The 14,911-nt window shown below is 38.2% G+C and overlaps 1 protein-coding gene across 2 annotated transcripts; it reads left to right on the top strand.

Moving 5' to 3' along the window:
* The first annotated feature begins 4,651 nt into the window (after window positions 1-4,651).
* On the top strand, window positions 4,652-14,430 carry LOC108676622. Of its 2 annotated transcripts, XM_018164736.2 has the most exons (8): window positions 4,652-4,891; window positions 8,124-8,251; window positions 8,740-8,863; window positions 9,311-9,484; window positions 9,881-10,010; window positions 10,469-10,579; window positions 12,462-12,608; window positions 13,228-14,430. In XM_018164736.2, the coding sequence occupies exons 1-8, from the start codon at window positions 4,845-4,847 to the stop codon at window positions 14,155-14,157; spliced, it is 1,791 nt and encodes a 596-aa protein (XP_018020225.1). In that variant the 5' UTR covers window positions 4,652-4,844; the 3' UTR covers window positions 14,158-14,430. The 2 variants fall into 2 exon arrangements, with proteins under 2 accessions (XP_018020225.1, XP_018020226.1); XM_018164737.2 differs by lacking the exons at window positions 4,652-4,891; window positions 8,124-8,251 and having other exon boundaries at window positions 8,741-8,852.
* The last annotated feature ends 481 nt before the right edge of the window (window positions 14,431-14,911 follow it).

The following is a 14,911-nucleotide window of genomic DNA, read 5'->3' as shown; positions in this document are numbered from 1 at the left end:
CACTTTTTTTAAACTAAATTTTTGATTAAGTTTTAATTGATACGAGGTGGCTCTTTGTTTTGTTTAAAGGTGCAACTAATGAGGAATGTATGATGTGAATTAGACGCCTATAGAGTTATTCAATTTTTAATGAAACACTATTTTGTAAAAAGTGTCAAAATGGGCACATTGCCCACCCCTGGGGCAATGGGCCCATGGGCTTGGGGCAAGGCGCCCACCCTTGGTCCCTTTACCCTAATTGCATAATTTTCGTTTAAAAATGATAAATCAACACTTTACAGTTGAAAATAAGAAAAAATGTATTTAAAAATATGACATTCATTCATTTATTAACAAGCCAAAAAATCATATCCTTAACATGAAAAAAATATACCCTTGGCTTAAAAAATCTATCACTGACGTGAAGAAAAATATTTCATTGACATAAAAATATATATCCTTAACTTGAAAAATATATCCTTGCGATAAAAATTCGTCCTGACATGAAAAAATGTATTCTTGACTAGAAAAAGTATATTTAGTGGATCAGAAAAAAACTTCGTTCCAGTTTTGCCCATAATCCAGATATTATGTGCAGAGAATTCGTACCTAATCGTGATTTCAGCCAACACCATAAAAACTCATCAACTTTTGGCTCATTTGTGTTGACTGAAATCAACTTTTGGCAAGGCTAGAGTCAATAACTCGATAAGGGGTCATAAATACGCATAACAAGAAACTAAACCTGCTGCCTTGAGGCGGCAAATCGAAAAATCATGCAATATGAAGTGTGATTGGTAATTCAAAAGTTAGTCATAGTTTTGAAAAGGTCATTGAGACAAATCTAATGATGTATAACACAAGACTTCACCATGGGCGCTTGGCCCCGTGACACGCGTGGGCCCGTTGATCCCACTAGGTATCCTTTCAATTTATATCGTGTAAAATTTTTATTTTAAAAGCTAATAGTCTAAACTTGATCTCAAAATTATCCCTATAAATATTACTTTCAAAATATTATTCACGGTAATTTCAGAAGCTTCATCTATAGTATTCGAAAACAGTTTTATTTAGCAGCAAAAAAAAACCTTTATCTGGGCTGAAACAGTTATCCACAAATATCTTAATAACGCAAACACATAGCAAAACGTACACTTCATCCCAGTGAAACTGTCGTCCGGCGGTAGAGAACACGGACCAATATCTGCAATACTTAGCGAGAAACCCGCTATGGGCCCGTGACCCGCAGTGGGCTCGCTGCCCCATGTTACCCTATAGGATTTGTAGCAGACAGACAGACAGACAGACAGACAGACAGACAAACAAACAAGAAGTTAAGTTAAAGAGAAGTATTGTAAAAAGGGAAGATGAAAGTGCATTGAGAAACTTAGCTGTAACTTTTTGTGGTAGACATATATTTAATTCATAAATAAATAATGAGAATTGAAGATAATTCCTTTGTCACTAATGTTTACTGAAAACCTACCGATGTCGGGAAAGTGCTTAATGAAGAAAGTGAATGCCCTCAGCGCTGTAAAACCAGCAGCACAGTGCGCGCTCTCATACAAAGAGCATTCAAGACCTGCACATCCGAGAGTGATTTGAAAACTGAACTCAGATCGTGTAAACAAACTCTAGTCAATATTGGTTTTTCAAATAGAACAGTTAACACTGAAATATCAAATTACAGATCGAGAGAAAACCGAACCAACAATGAAGCAATATCTAATGGAACCCCCACAACGGTCTTCTACCAAAACCAGATGAACAGAGGCTACAAAGTGGATGAACGAGTCCTACAGTCAATCATCCATAATAATATCAACAGCACAACGGATAACGAAAATGTAAAACTTCTGATCTACTACAAATATAAGAAAATTAAAAACCTTGTAATAAATAATAATCCCTGTAAAAAATCTGGTCTGCTTCAAGAAACTAATGTTGTTTATAAATTCTCATGTAAAAAAGAAGGTTGTAGACTTTTTCAAACATAAACTACATTGGTCTTACTGGCACGACTTTAAGCCGACGACTCACATGCCACCTACAATCTGGAGGACCTAAGTACCACATGCGGGAGGCTCACAATGAGACCATCACCCGAGCGACATTATGGAGGCCTGCACCAGCATAGTTATGCGGTGCCCTGACCCATCGAGACTGGCGATAGCTGAGGCCCTCATTATCAAGAGCGAGTCTTCCGCTATCAATCTACAAACTACAGGATTTGTCCGGACGATGAAATTATTTTCAGAGTAATTTTAAGCTAGTATTTTAAATTGTGTCCACTATACCATTGATATGTACTACTGTCATTTCCAAAATTCAATTTCAAGTGTTGTAAAACCTTCACCAGCATGATAATGAAAATTGTATTTTCAAAACGTCGCAATCTATTGTAATGTCATTTGGAAACCTGCTTTTTGATCTCCCGGCGCCAGCAAGAAAGTTGGTTCGACTCATTGAAAAAACGAACAAGAAGATTATTAATTAAAATCATGCTCTGGTCTTCAATAAAACTTGCATAAAATAAATAATGATTGCATAAATTCCAAAGCGGGTAGAAAATGGGAGTTCCATTATAAATGAAGGCTGGAATTTATTTTCCGTTAAATAACATCACATTGATCTGAAAATTATGAGAGGGATTATTGGAAACGAAGTTATAGGCAACATAATCATGATAATGGCCCGTATGCTAAATAGGGCACTAGCACTACGAAGTAGCACTATGCACTACGAAGTGTCCTGTTGGTATGCTAAATACGTCACAGACACTATAAGCACTTCGGAGTAGCTCTTCAATGTTTAGTGTCGCTTAGTGTCGCACTACTGATTCGTATGCAGAAAGACTTTGAAGTGCTACTTCGCTCTTAGAGTACTTTATAGTGCCGCACTACGCTATGAGTCTATTGAAAAATGGTAGTTAAGTGCTCAAATAATTAATTATTCCCTAAGTGATTCTCATTCTTTGCAGAAGATTGATGTAAAATGTCTAATTGTGATGGTATATAATAGTACTAGTGAAAATTGTGATGGTGAGCTGAAATTCGCAATGCGTCTGCGCACCTTTCCCATCATATATTCAAAGGCCACGCTTCCCAAAGACTTCGAACAAAAGAGAGAAGCATTGAAAGTTATTGCAGAAGAATTCAAAATGACTCTAGAAAAAAAATTTAAAACATGGTATCAAAAACAAGAAAAGTATTTTCTACTTCTACGCTGTTCATCTGTTTCGCCAAGGAAAATGTCAGCCATAAGAATAACATGTTATTCACTGAAGCGGTACACTTTTTTATATTCATGGCATGTAGTTCCTGAGGTTTTTACGCGATGATACCTTTGCTGTAAGCCAAACAGGTCCATAGCTGACGAAGTAAACAAGGTTAAATATACCGTAGTGTCGTCTTTAAGTGCTGGGTGTAGGACACTTCAGATTTTATAGTGCGCGTTATACTTTTTGCCCTATTTAGCATACCAACCGTAGTGTTCCATGCCGCACTATGGCTTGTAGTGCGAAGTGCTACTTCAAAGTGCTAGTGCCCTATTTAGCATACCAACCGTAGTGTTCCATGCCGCACTATGGCTTGTAGTGCGTAGTGCTACTTCATAGTGCTAGTGCCCTATTTAGCATACCAACCGTAGTGTTCCATGTCGCACTATAGTAGGCACTACGGCTTGTAGTGCGTAGTGCTACTTCGTAGTGCTAGTGCCCTATTTAGCATACGGGCCAATGCCCAAATATATTATGTAGATCAACACCGGGTTGAGATGCAAATGCATTGAATATTTGTGCAAGTTTGTTTTCGCGCGTGTGGAATAAGTAACATTAGGAATATATGATAATATGAAAGCCAACCGAGCGCGTATATCCCTCGTGTATGGATATTACCTGAATATGGGATTTCATTTATGTCATTAGAATGATGAGGCACTGACAATAAGTGGATCCGGAATTTGAAATCAAAATGCTAATTTTCTATATCTCGATTTGATGACAGATACATACGAACCTCTTGTAAATAGCCAAAAATATTGACAAGGTAGAATTACCACCTCGAAGTTCTGCAAGAGATTGGACTCATTGAGGACGTACAACATCCATCATCCAATCGGGTACTCTTCTTGATTTGGAAGCATTCAGATTTGGAAGCATCACCGACAGATTTTGGGATTGTTAATCCAAAAGTTAATGATGGTAAGAATATTAATGGGAACATTTTGTATTATTGCACTGTGCATTCATACGTGATGTTTTCAAGGAGTTTTCAATTCAAACGAAAAATTTCCCGAATAAAACAACGAAGTCGAAGTACTTATGTCTCGGACAAATTTACGGCCGGACTCGCGGCTTCGCTCAAGGAAAATGATTAGATTTTATCTTACTCACTATTAATTAAATGATAGGATCACTATTGGACCTCAATGAATATTGATTGTAATAAAAACAGTGCTTATCTACAATATTTTACTTTCAATACCCTTGATTGTAATGATTGAATAAAATATAAAATTTGTCCGTTCGTTAGATTTTCCATATTTATTCAATCTATTCATTTCCTCCACACCACTGCGCTGATATTTCAACCACGTAGATGATTACGTCCATAATTTCAACATCAATAAATATTATAATTCAATCTTTAGTGGTACCTAAATGTTATATGAACGGGCTTTGGAAACATTACATCACGTTCGCCACACGTTTGCAAGTGCGTTTGCCGGTTGATTTTCGCATTCAATTTACAGTTATCATGAGTGATGTGTTTGTGTTAGCCAGTTGCGGCATTTAGCGTGTTACAAAATAGAGCCGGACTTGGTGTACTATGATACTTTGAAAATTGGGAAATTATACTGTTAAGATGCAGCGATATTTAATTAACTTCTCATATTTTGGAACAAACTTCAGGTGAGTTTTATTCTTGCATCTGAAAAATAATGCTTATCGTCAGCTGGGCATGCATGCCATGATGCCATGAATGATGATGCCGGAACTGGTGAGACTCAGAAGTCAGAACTAGCTACGATTTGTAGGATTTGAGTAATTCAAAATAATTAGACACCGACTAGCCTACAAAGCAAAAGCTTTATTGATCACTCTAACATACTTGCTAATAATTAGCTACCTAGGTATAAAGCAGTGATTTAGCTTTGTTTGTAAATAGCTCATTTCTGATTTGATCATACCTAGGTATTTTGATGAATGCTGGTGACTTTAGTGCTGCACTGCTGCTGGCAAGTTTATTGGTATTTTTATTAATATTAATTTTCAAACATGTCAGTCCCAACTCAGGTTTCCAAATAAATATGGTCAAGAAACTTAATTAAAAATAATAAGTAAAATTTAGAATGTTATTTGTAATTTTAATACAAAATTCTTTTCTGTTCTCTTATTCTAAAATACCAAGTCCAGGCTCTAGGCCCAGGGTCCTAGGGATTTAGGCTGAACTGAAAATAACTGTCAATGAGTATTGAGTGAATGACCCATAAGACATAAGTTACTACCTACCTACTCAGCAACAGCAATTACTGCACTACACTTAACTTGTCACCTTTCAAAAAAATCATTTTGTAAAACTGGCCATAATTAAAAATTTTTAATGGTTCTACTTGACTTAGTTGACTAAGGCCTACAGCCTTACAGGCTACTTCTAATACACATAGTAATTTAGAAGCATTTTTGATGGAGCTAGCCTAGTAAAGGTGGGCTACACCATAAGTTCATAACATACGTGCTATACGTAGCTAACTAGCTAAGCCAAGTTGACAGATCTGTCTTTTTTGAACTAAAATTTCAGTATGCACAAAAGACCAAAATGCCAGGTTTTAGATTTTAATGTACCAACAGGTTTTAGAGTTTGCAGAGTTTTAATTTGTAACTTGTAAGTTATAATCAAATTCAAATTATTCAATATAGGTATGTGATAAATGAAGCTGTGATGCCTGTGAATGAAAATCAAACAATAAAATAAAAACTCTTTAAGTTGCATCTGCACCTAACTTATACATTACTTATAAATAAAAATTATGTAACTGAAGCCATGGTTTGGTCTAATTAAATATGTCAAAGTCATCTAAAAATTCTAAATTTTTTTCAAACTCCAAAATTTTTTCATCATTTATATACTGGTGAAATATTGTACGTTTGTTGGTTTGAAGCCTTAATCCAGAAAAAAAATATATAACTCAGTACTCACTGCAGTGAGTCACAGAGAGCACATTTTCTCATCAACAAAAATGTAAAGTCATGGACAGCCAGACGGACATGACCAGCAGTCCAGCACAATTGCGCCTTTTTTTCTGTAAATGAGAAAATGTGATAAAAAGGGACTTCTTTGGTCCCTTGGGTACATAGTATCTGAAATTCTTATCATTTTAGGGTATCTCCTGTAGTCCTGTTTTTAATTCTTAATCAATTTTGGTATCCGGTTACCTTGAGAAATTGAGAGGAGAATTAGAATTACAAATAAAATGAGATTATTGTGTTGCCAAGTGTAAACTTTTTTGATTAATAAGTTTAATTTTCCTATTGAATTTCATAATTGCAATTTTATTGGATTTCCTTGTGTACTGTGGGTTTGAATTGGTTTTTCTTTTGTTAAGTACTGCCCTCTATGGTACTTTGGTTTTAAAATTAATCAATGGATTTGGGGTGCTAGGATTGAAATAACAGGATCATTATATTCTAAGGATTGTGTATCTAGGGCAAAAGTGGGATAAGCTGCTAGTAAATTACATGGTTTTGTAGTTGTTGTTAGTTGCCCAGGATTGCTGCTCAGCAGCACTGCCAAAAATGACACGGAGGTAGGGGTTGCGGAGGTTCCACTCCAAAGATGTCAGAGAAGGGTGGGAGTGATGAGAGGAAAGCTGCAGTTGGTCCAGGGTTAGACCAGAGGTCCAGTGGGGTAAGCAAGGTGGGATGCAAAGGGCAGCTAATGAGGTGATGGGTGGTGTGATCTATTGTGCTGCACTCAAGGCAGAGAGGGCTATTAGCTGCAACAATGTAGGCAAGGTACGAGTTGAGCCGCGATGAGTAGCCTGAGTGGAGCTGGGAAAGGGCGCTTCTGGCCGCCCTGGGAAGGGATAGCTCGCCTGATGAGACAGTTGGGGCAGGGGTCAGCAGCACCTTGTTGGGAGCTGCTGAGGCCAGGTAGGAGGAGACAATGGAGCAGTGCAGGGTGATGAGGGCAGTGGAGTAGTTGTTGGGGGAGGGATCCCTCCTCCAGCAGGTGAGAGACCGAAGGGAGGAAGCTGGACTGGAGCATATGCTTCATGGGACGGGGCCCCAATGTCTTGAGTAATTCAAAAAAGTGACAAGTTAAGGGTGACGATAGGGTAGCTGGGATGGTGTGGTCAAAGGGCACTGGCAAGGTACTGTGATCAGAGTAGAGAGAGGTGTTCAGATATGGGTAAGACCTCAGTTTTGCTGTGCAGGTGGGAAGCAGAGGCCATTTGAAGAGATCCTGTGGCTTTTCAGAGGTCAGAGTTTGAATGGTTTGCAGCTTAGAGATTGCCAAAGGAGAGGTGTTGGAGAACCACACTGGGGCAGTGTAGGTGATGAGAGACTTAATAAGAGCCTTGTAAGTCACCAAGAGGGTTTCCTTCTGCTGTCCCCTGCTGTTTCCGGCAAGGGATTTGAGGATGTTGAGGCGCGGGCAGGCTCTCTGACATATTGCAACAATATGAGGCAAGAAGGTGAAGTGTGCATCAAAAGTGACTCCGAGGATCTTTGGGGTCTGGCAAAGTGGAAGGTTGGACCCCTCCGAGCTGACATGAGGGTCTGATTGTGATTGATGGGTGTCGGAGGTGAAGAGGGTAGTGTGGGATTTGGGGATAGATACGATAACCCCTACTGACAAGCCCATGCCACCACATCGGAGGATTGTGAGGAGAGGACTGCAGACGTGTTGGCAATCTGCATGGCCCCGCAACAGCTGTGAAATCATATGCATAGGAGGTGATTAGAGGGGGGGGGACTGGGGGAAGTCTGAGACATAGGAATTGAAGAGGACGGGCAAGATGACAAAGCCTTGGTTTTGTTGGTGTAGGTAGGCTATGGTTGCTAGAAGGCATTTGATTTTTGTAGAAATTTTAGAGCATTGACTGGCCATATATTATATTATGATAATCTTTGTGTGCAGAGGCATTCAAGTGCAAGGACTGCGTCACAGTGACTACAAAACTGTGCAGGGGGTGATAGAAGCTGGATTACGGTTCCTGAAGCCTGCCAATGATCCTATCACTCATTCATCATCTCGTACTGATGCTGGTATTGTATTGGAGTAATTGGACATTTGGAGATTTGAATGTAAAACAGGCTTTATAGTTGTCTGCATTAGGCCAAGTATGCTTCATTCGCTTAAGTATCATTGTCAGTAATGAAAATTTATCAATTTGTTTCACCTCAACCCCTCATATTGCAACATTACACACATAGGACATTCTTCATATGTGTAGTAATTAGAAGTTTGTACAATTCAAAAAGGGTACCTATATATAATCACATATGTTTTAATCCAATAGAATTGCCTTGCACTAAATTTTGTTCCTGGAAAGTAATGGGTATGTATGTCTAAGTCAATTTCCTAGTATGAATTTCCCAAAGAATTATTTTTGTGATGCTGACTGCAGCCATACTGCTGTGAGTTTGTTGCTGCTCAGAAGACTGTTAGCAAATTTCAGGCCATTTTCTCTATTGTTGAACACATGAGGTTTCCTTAAATTTCAATGTATGTATAAATTCCTGTAATTTTGCAGGTGTGCATGCTATCTCAAATGCTCTCCATGTGGACTTGGTACCTAGTGACAGCAAGCCTTATGACCCAGACTTTATTACACATCACCTCAACGTCTTCTTCAGAAAAGCTGAGGTCAACATCAGGTGATAACAGCTATCATAAACTGGTTTCAAAATTAGATTATCACAGTTATACCTTATCATTCTATTTTATTTTAGTGTTTTCTAAAGTCTAAGAATCACGAATAAAACTACAGTTCATCACTACTACTTCATTTTGATTGCTTGGTTTAGTATCCATAGATCTTTAAAATTCCATTACAAATAAATCTGCACCTGAATTAAATTATTTTTAGCTTCTGATTTGGTTTATCCCTCATTTTCCTGAATTATAATTACCTTCATTAAGTTTAAGTTTGTAAAATAATTAAATAAAACATAAAGGAATAAGTAATTCCTGTCTCGACTGCTACTTACTTTTAAAATTTTTTGTTCACGTTTGGCTTGTTATGCAGTTGCTTTATTTTCCACTTGTATCTTACCTTTTGTACTTGATTTAAATTTGGAATAACTATCATATATGTTTTTCAGAGTTCAGAATACACGTGTTGTGTCCCCCTTCATGAATGCTCGCCTTCACGCAGCCAGGCGCCACTATGTCTACAGACTTGCCTTGCTAAAGGACCCCATTGTAGACACCAGCGATGCCATATTTGCGGAAAATTTCATCCCTCTTGCTGAATTGGATAGACTCCATGTGATCAGGTAAACAATCAATGTAAAACTGTAAATGGAATGAAATGCAATTGCTAACTTGGAGTATAGAACAAAAAGTTTATGGGTAGATCAATTCAATGACGACTGGTAGCTTAATTGAGCCGCTTCATTCTATTTATTTTTTTTATACCTCTTGCTTCAAGTTTTATTTGATGTTTTTGTGCCATTTTCTTGAGATAATTCAATTAAAATGTAGATTTTAATAACTATTTTTAAAGATATTTTTAAGATAATCGACTAAAACGTTTTTGGTAGTTCTTCAGATGTGTTGATTAAAATATGTATACCTAAATGTTTAATTATAATTAAATTATAAATATATACCTAAAATTAGTGAGGTGGAAACATATATGTACTAATCCAATGAAATTTATTGCATCATAGGAATCCCTTGGACGTGGAGGTGTTGAGGCAAGGATGCGCGCTGATGCAAAGAGAAGCTGACTTTGCAAGTTTCATGAGCGTCGCAATGAAACACTCGCCTCTTCCCAAGAACACTATTAGGAACTTGAAGGTCTGCTTGATGATTGATCATGTTCAATATTTGCTTGAGAAAAATTAACTAGGCTTTAAATTTCTCTGATATATGTTTCATTCTAATTTTTAGGCTCCTAATAAAATGTATTGTAATTCTTTTGTTTACCTAAAATTTTTGAATCACTGATGTTCTAGCGGCATGACGGCTTTAATTATTTACATAGATTTTCTAAAATGTAATGCATAGGAGTGATATCACCGATAATTTTTTTGCTAATTTTGTTGATGATGAAAAAGTTTACGTTAATAATGTGTGAACTACAAAATATGAACTTATACATATCTTGAAAATTAACATTTTTGTATACCTATGAATACGAATATGAACAGCAAAATAAATTTATATAAGAACCAACCATGCATTAGTGGTTGCAGAGAAAATTTGACTTGATGTGCTAAAATTTTGTTCTAATTTAGAAATCTGTGTTCTCTCAGGTGGAGCTGCGACCAGGCCAGCCTCTGATGAACCCAATTTACGACCCGACGTACAATAAGCTTCAGCTCTGGGATGTGGCGTTCACCAGTCAGTCCTTCTTATACAATCAGGTAGAGCATAGCAATTGGTAACAGTATTAATTTTTAATGGTTGAGTCCATACTGAATGCACTCATGGAAAATCGACTGCCTACTGCCTCAAATAATAGCAATTTATTTGCTAAATGAGTGAAAACGTCAGGTTTTCCATTCTTTAATAGAAAGAGCACATTTTTTGCTTGTCTGTGGTGTTGGGTTCATCGCAGCGTATGCTACCAGCCATCTTTTTATTATTAAAACGTTTTTCTTAGCTTAGCTTCGCGTTTGTTTGTTTGTTGTTAAAATTGACAACGAAAATTGGTCCACTTCTGATTGCTCTAGAGATCTGAAATTCGGCATGCAGGCTATTTTCGCCTAACAATTTCAGATACAATCATAAAAACTTGCAATTACAGACCTAAATTAGCTTAATCGAGTAAAGTATATATATATAGTATGACATGCGGGCGCTCACATTATAGACGAGCAGGCGCTGACGCTGCGTATCATCGATACGCACGTCAAATCATGCTTTTTAGTCCGCGCATCAACGGACTAAAAAGGAGAAAATAAAATACTTAAAAATACTTTTTTAAAAAACACGTTTTTCTTGTGGACTAAAAAGTAGAAAATAAATTATGGCTCGCCCCAAAAAACGTGGGTCGGGCTGTACGTTCACCATCAAATTTCCAAAATTTAAGTGTTGTGTGCTTTTCGCTTTAATCATAAATCTGCCCGACACACGTTTTTTGGGGCGAGCCATAATTTATTTTCTACTTTTTAGTCCACAAGAAAAACGTGTTTTTTAAAAAAGTATTTTTAAGTATTTTATTAGTTTTTATTTCAATTGCTTCTATTGTGAACTATTCAAATGGATGCAATTATTCAATAATAATAAAAAAATCAAAGAAAAAATGTTTGAACTAGGAGATGGGTCAACCAAGATGCTGACGAAATTGAGGTTCAATGTGTCTTTTGTATCCTGATTTGATGTAACGTTACTGTCATTTATGTCGCCTTTCTTAAATAGAAACGTCCTTGTTGATGTGCAATACTGAACTACCACTTGCTAGCAAGACCGGAACGGCTTTGGAGTTATTATGTGGTGAAGGAGCGATATGTGGTTCTGCTTCCGACTTTTATTATGCGTTTTTTATTAACGAACGACGAGTTAAGCTCAGTATCTGTTGAGCTGCAAGTTGTGTCATTGATGGTAGATATCTTGTGTGAGATTGGCTCTTGCTAAATATAATTGAAAGGCCACCTTTAATATTCATAGCTAATTTCAAAAATATGTTTGTGTCTATTAGGAGCCTGGTGAAGGGACTGATATACGTGTGTATCAACGATTCAAGTCGTGTCGTGATACTTACTTGGAATAAAATTTTATTTGCAGCGGAGGAATCATGCAACATCGAAAATGTTGGGGAGGGGAATTAGATTCAAAGTTTAATTGTAATTTTTAATTTTGTAAGTGTAAATTTTGATCGGAGAGACTGTCTCCAAATTTCCTTCCCATTGAGTTGACAACACGTGTTAAATTGGAATTGCATGATCAATTTGGAAGGTAACGAAGCTTCTTTTAACAAATCACGTTCCTTTTCAAACTATTAACTGGGTTCGGGAAAATGTGATTCGCGGTGCCGGGATCCGGGAGAACATGATTTTCAAATAGCGAGGATTAGGTATACAGGACAACTTAGTGCTGACCTGTTCGTTTGTCACACTATTGCCGATCCAACATTCCAGAAACTTGAACATTTATATTGGAGACGATTGATTTTTTTCTATTTGCATTTCTAATTACATTAAATTCGTCATTCTCAAGTTAAGCAACTATAATTATATCTGGGGACTAGCGTTGACTGGAAAATTTTGCGCTTTCTTCATGGCGTGTGACGATGACTGCCTTCAGATCCGGCGCTGCCTGGGCGTGATTATCAGCTTGGCTAAAGGCCTCATCACCACAGACCACATTGAGGACATGTTCTCCAACCCCCGCGTCGGCAACTGGCCGAGCGAGACCAGCAAGACTCCTGCTCACGGTCTCTATCTTCTCAAGGTTGGCTCCAACTTCTATTGAAAATGCTTCCAGATTAAATTAATTCGGTAGGGTAAATATTCGTGTTTATCGAATTGATGCTTCTCGTGCCAAAAGGATTTCAAGATGCTATCACATTTTTTACATGAGTATTTCATCTATTGCATGATATGAATTTCCTTATTGAGATGGAAGTTATTTATCTACTTCATTATTTTCAATTCATAGAATGAATGTGACTTTCATCAAGATGGCAGGAAAGCTGTCAAATTATAAGCTGTGTTTTTTAGGTTTATTCAAAGCACGATTTCATTCCGAATTTAGTTTTGTTTATTTTATTGCGTAAAAACTTTGCATTTTTCATAAGCTTTAATGATGAGGAAAAATGTCCGAGTTAATTTATGCACTAGTTAAAGTTTTGTGTTATAGACTTTTCGTATCGTCACGATTATCCCTCTTATTATCCACCATTAATAACCAAGTTTTTGTGCATCTCTTTCGTATCACTCCGGTCTGGTTCCTAATTTCCGCATCTCTCCAGTTGAATTATTACATTTAAACCTATTAACAGTTGAGTTTTTCGTCCTCGGATTTTATGCAGTATTTGAAGCACCGCAACTTGTCCCCGGTTTGATTTCAGGTCGAATTCCCGGACCACGTGCTGGACCTTCGCTTCGACGGCGGTGACCTGACGCCCGCCACACGCCTCTATGTGGACACGTCGACTCAAGTGAAGACCGCTGTGGCCCTGGGGCAGACCAAACTCATCAACGAGCCGCCCTCTCCTGCCGACCTATTCGCTCAGGAGTTGTCAGATCTTCCGCGAGATTCAGGACCGTTGTATGAAGCGACCGAGAGTGAGCCAGATGACTCTCCAGGGCTCTGTGATGACATTAGTGAAGCTTATGATGAGGATGAAGATTCTTCGTCCTGCCGTGAGTCTACAGGTGAAGGACACCTGCAGAGAGTTTCAATAAAGCAGAACTCTGATACTTCATGTAACGATGGCGTAGTTACGGGTACGGTACGATTAGTAGAGGATTTAAATAATACTGACGCAATCACGTCAACCGAGTCGCACGATTACACTAAGTGCAGGAATTCCTTTCTTTTGTCAAATCATAAGAAAGACAGCGGTGAATGTTTTCCTGGTCGGATGCTTACTCCCGATGGACATAAGTTATCGCGTAGCTTTATTAAAGAAAATTCTTATAATAGCCAAGACTCGAATCGGAATCTCAATGTCCATATTAGTGCATGCAGAAAAAGTACTTCGTCGAAGTCACCTCGTCCAATGCGAGGTTCAGAGCGACGACGTCTCCTGAGCCAAGCGTATGAGCTCGCAATGAGCCGCCGAGAAATTGACGATAGATTGGCAGCAGTTTTGCGCAGACTTATCGAGGCTGGTGAAAGAGTGAAGCAAGTGGATTGCAGCGCAGAGGGCATGGCTCGTATTGCTGAGGAAATTAAACTCGTCCAGCAAGACGAACGCCAGAGAAAGATTCTTCTTGCTTCTTTAGAGACTTCTAAACTTATGAACGGCCAGAGAAAGACTGACACCAGCGAATAGCATCCGAGACAAGTTTTGGATAGTGATTTCCTCGAATGGTGAATTCACTTTTTATTTATTTAATCTGTTTTCCCTGTTTAATTACGCCTTTTTATTCAAAACGCAAAAATACCTTTCTGCTTTTTTCTGCTAGCTAAATTCAAAACAGTTTTAAGGGAAAGTTCTTGATGTCTTAGAATGCTACATACTCCGATATGAGGTCCCTCTAAATCCATAAGTTTTTGTATTATTCGACTGAACAAAACCTGTTTTATAAGTAAATGTCGGAATGACTTCCTGTCTTTCTCTATTCTCCCTTGCGTCTAATATCAGTATATATAATATAAAATATAATTATAATATTAATACTAGATATAATATAATAATATAAATACTAGATTTCCGACCACGGAACTTAATAAATTGTAATCCGTAATAAACGCTGCTGCTCGACTCCTGTGCAATAAGCGGACATTCGACCACGTGACGCTGATATTGCGCGATCTTCACTGGCTGCGCATTCAGCAGCGCACGCAGTTCAAGGTCGCTGTTCTGACGTTTCGTTGCCTTCACGGACTGGCGCCTCCTTATCTCACAGAAGGTCTGCAGCGCGTGTCGGATCTGCCTTCTAGAAGACGATTGCGCACGACATCAACAGCGGACCTCGTCGTACCATCTACACGTCTATCTAGCGTCGGCGACAGAGCGTTCCCGGTCGCCGCCGCCAGAGCCTGGAACAGTCTGCCTGCTTCCGTAATTTCGGCTCCTTCGTTGC

The sequence above is a fragment of the Hyalella azteca genome, unplaced genomic scaffold (assembly GCF_000764305.2).
Source record: "Hyalella azteca isolate HAZT.00-mixed unplaced genomic scaffold, Hazt_2.0.2 contig8570, whole genome shotgun sequence".
In the NCBI taxonomy this organism is placed as follows: Eukaryota; Metazoa; Arthropoda; class Malacostraca; order Amphipoda; family Hyalellidae; genus Hyalella; species Hyalella azteca.
The sequence above is the reverse complement of the archived record's forward strand: the minus strand, read 5'-3'. Positions and strand labels throughout refer to the sequence as shown.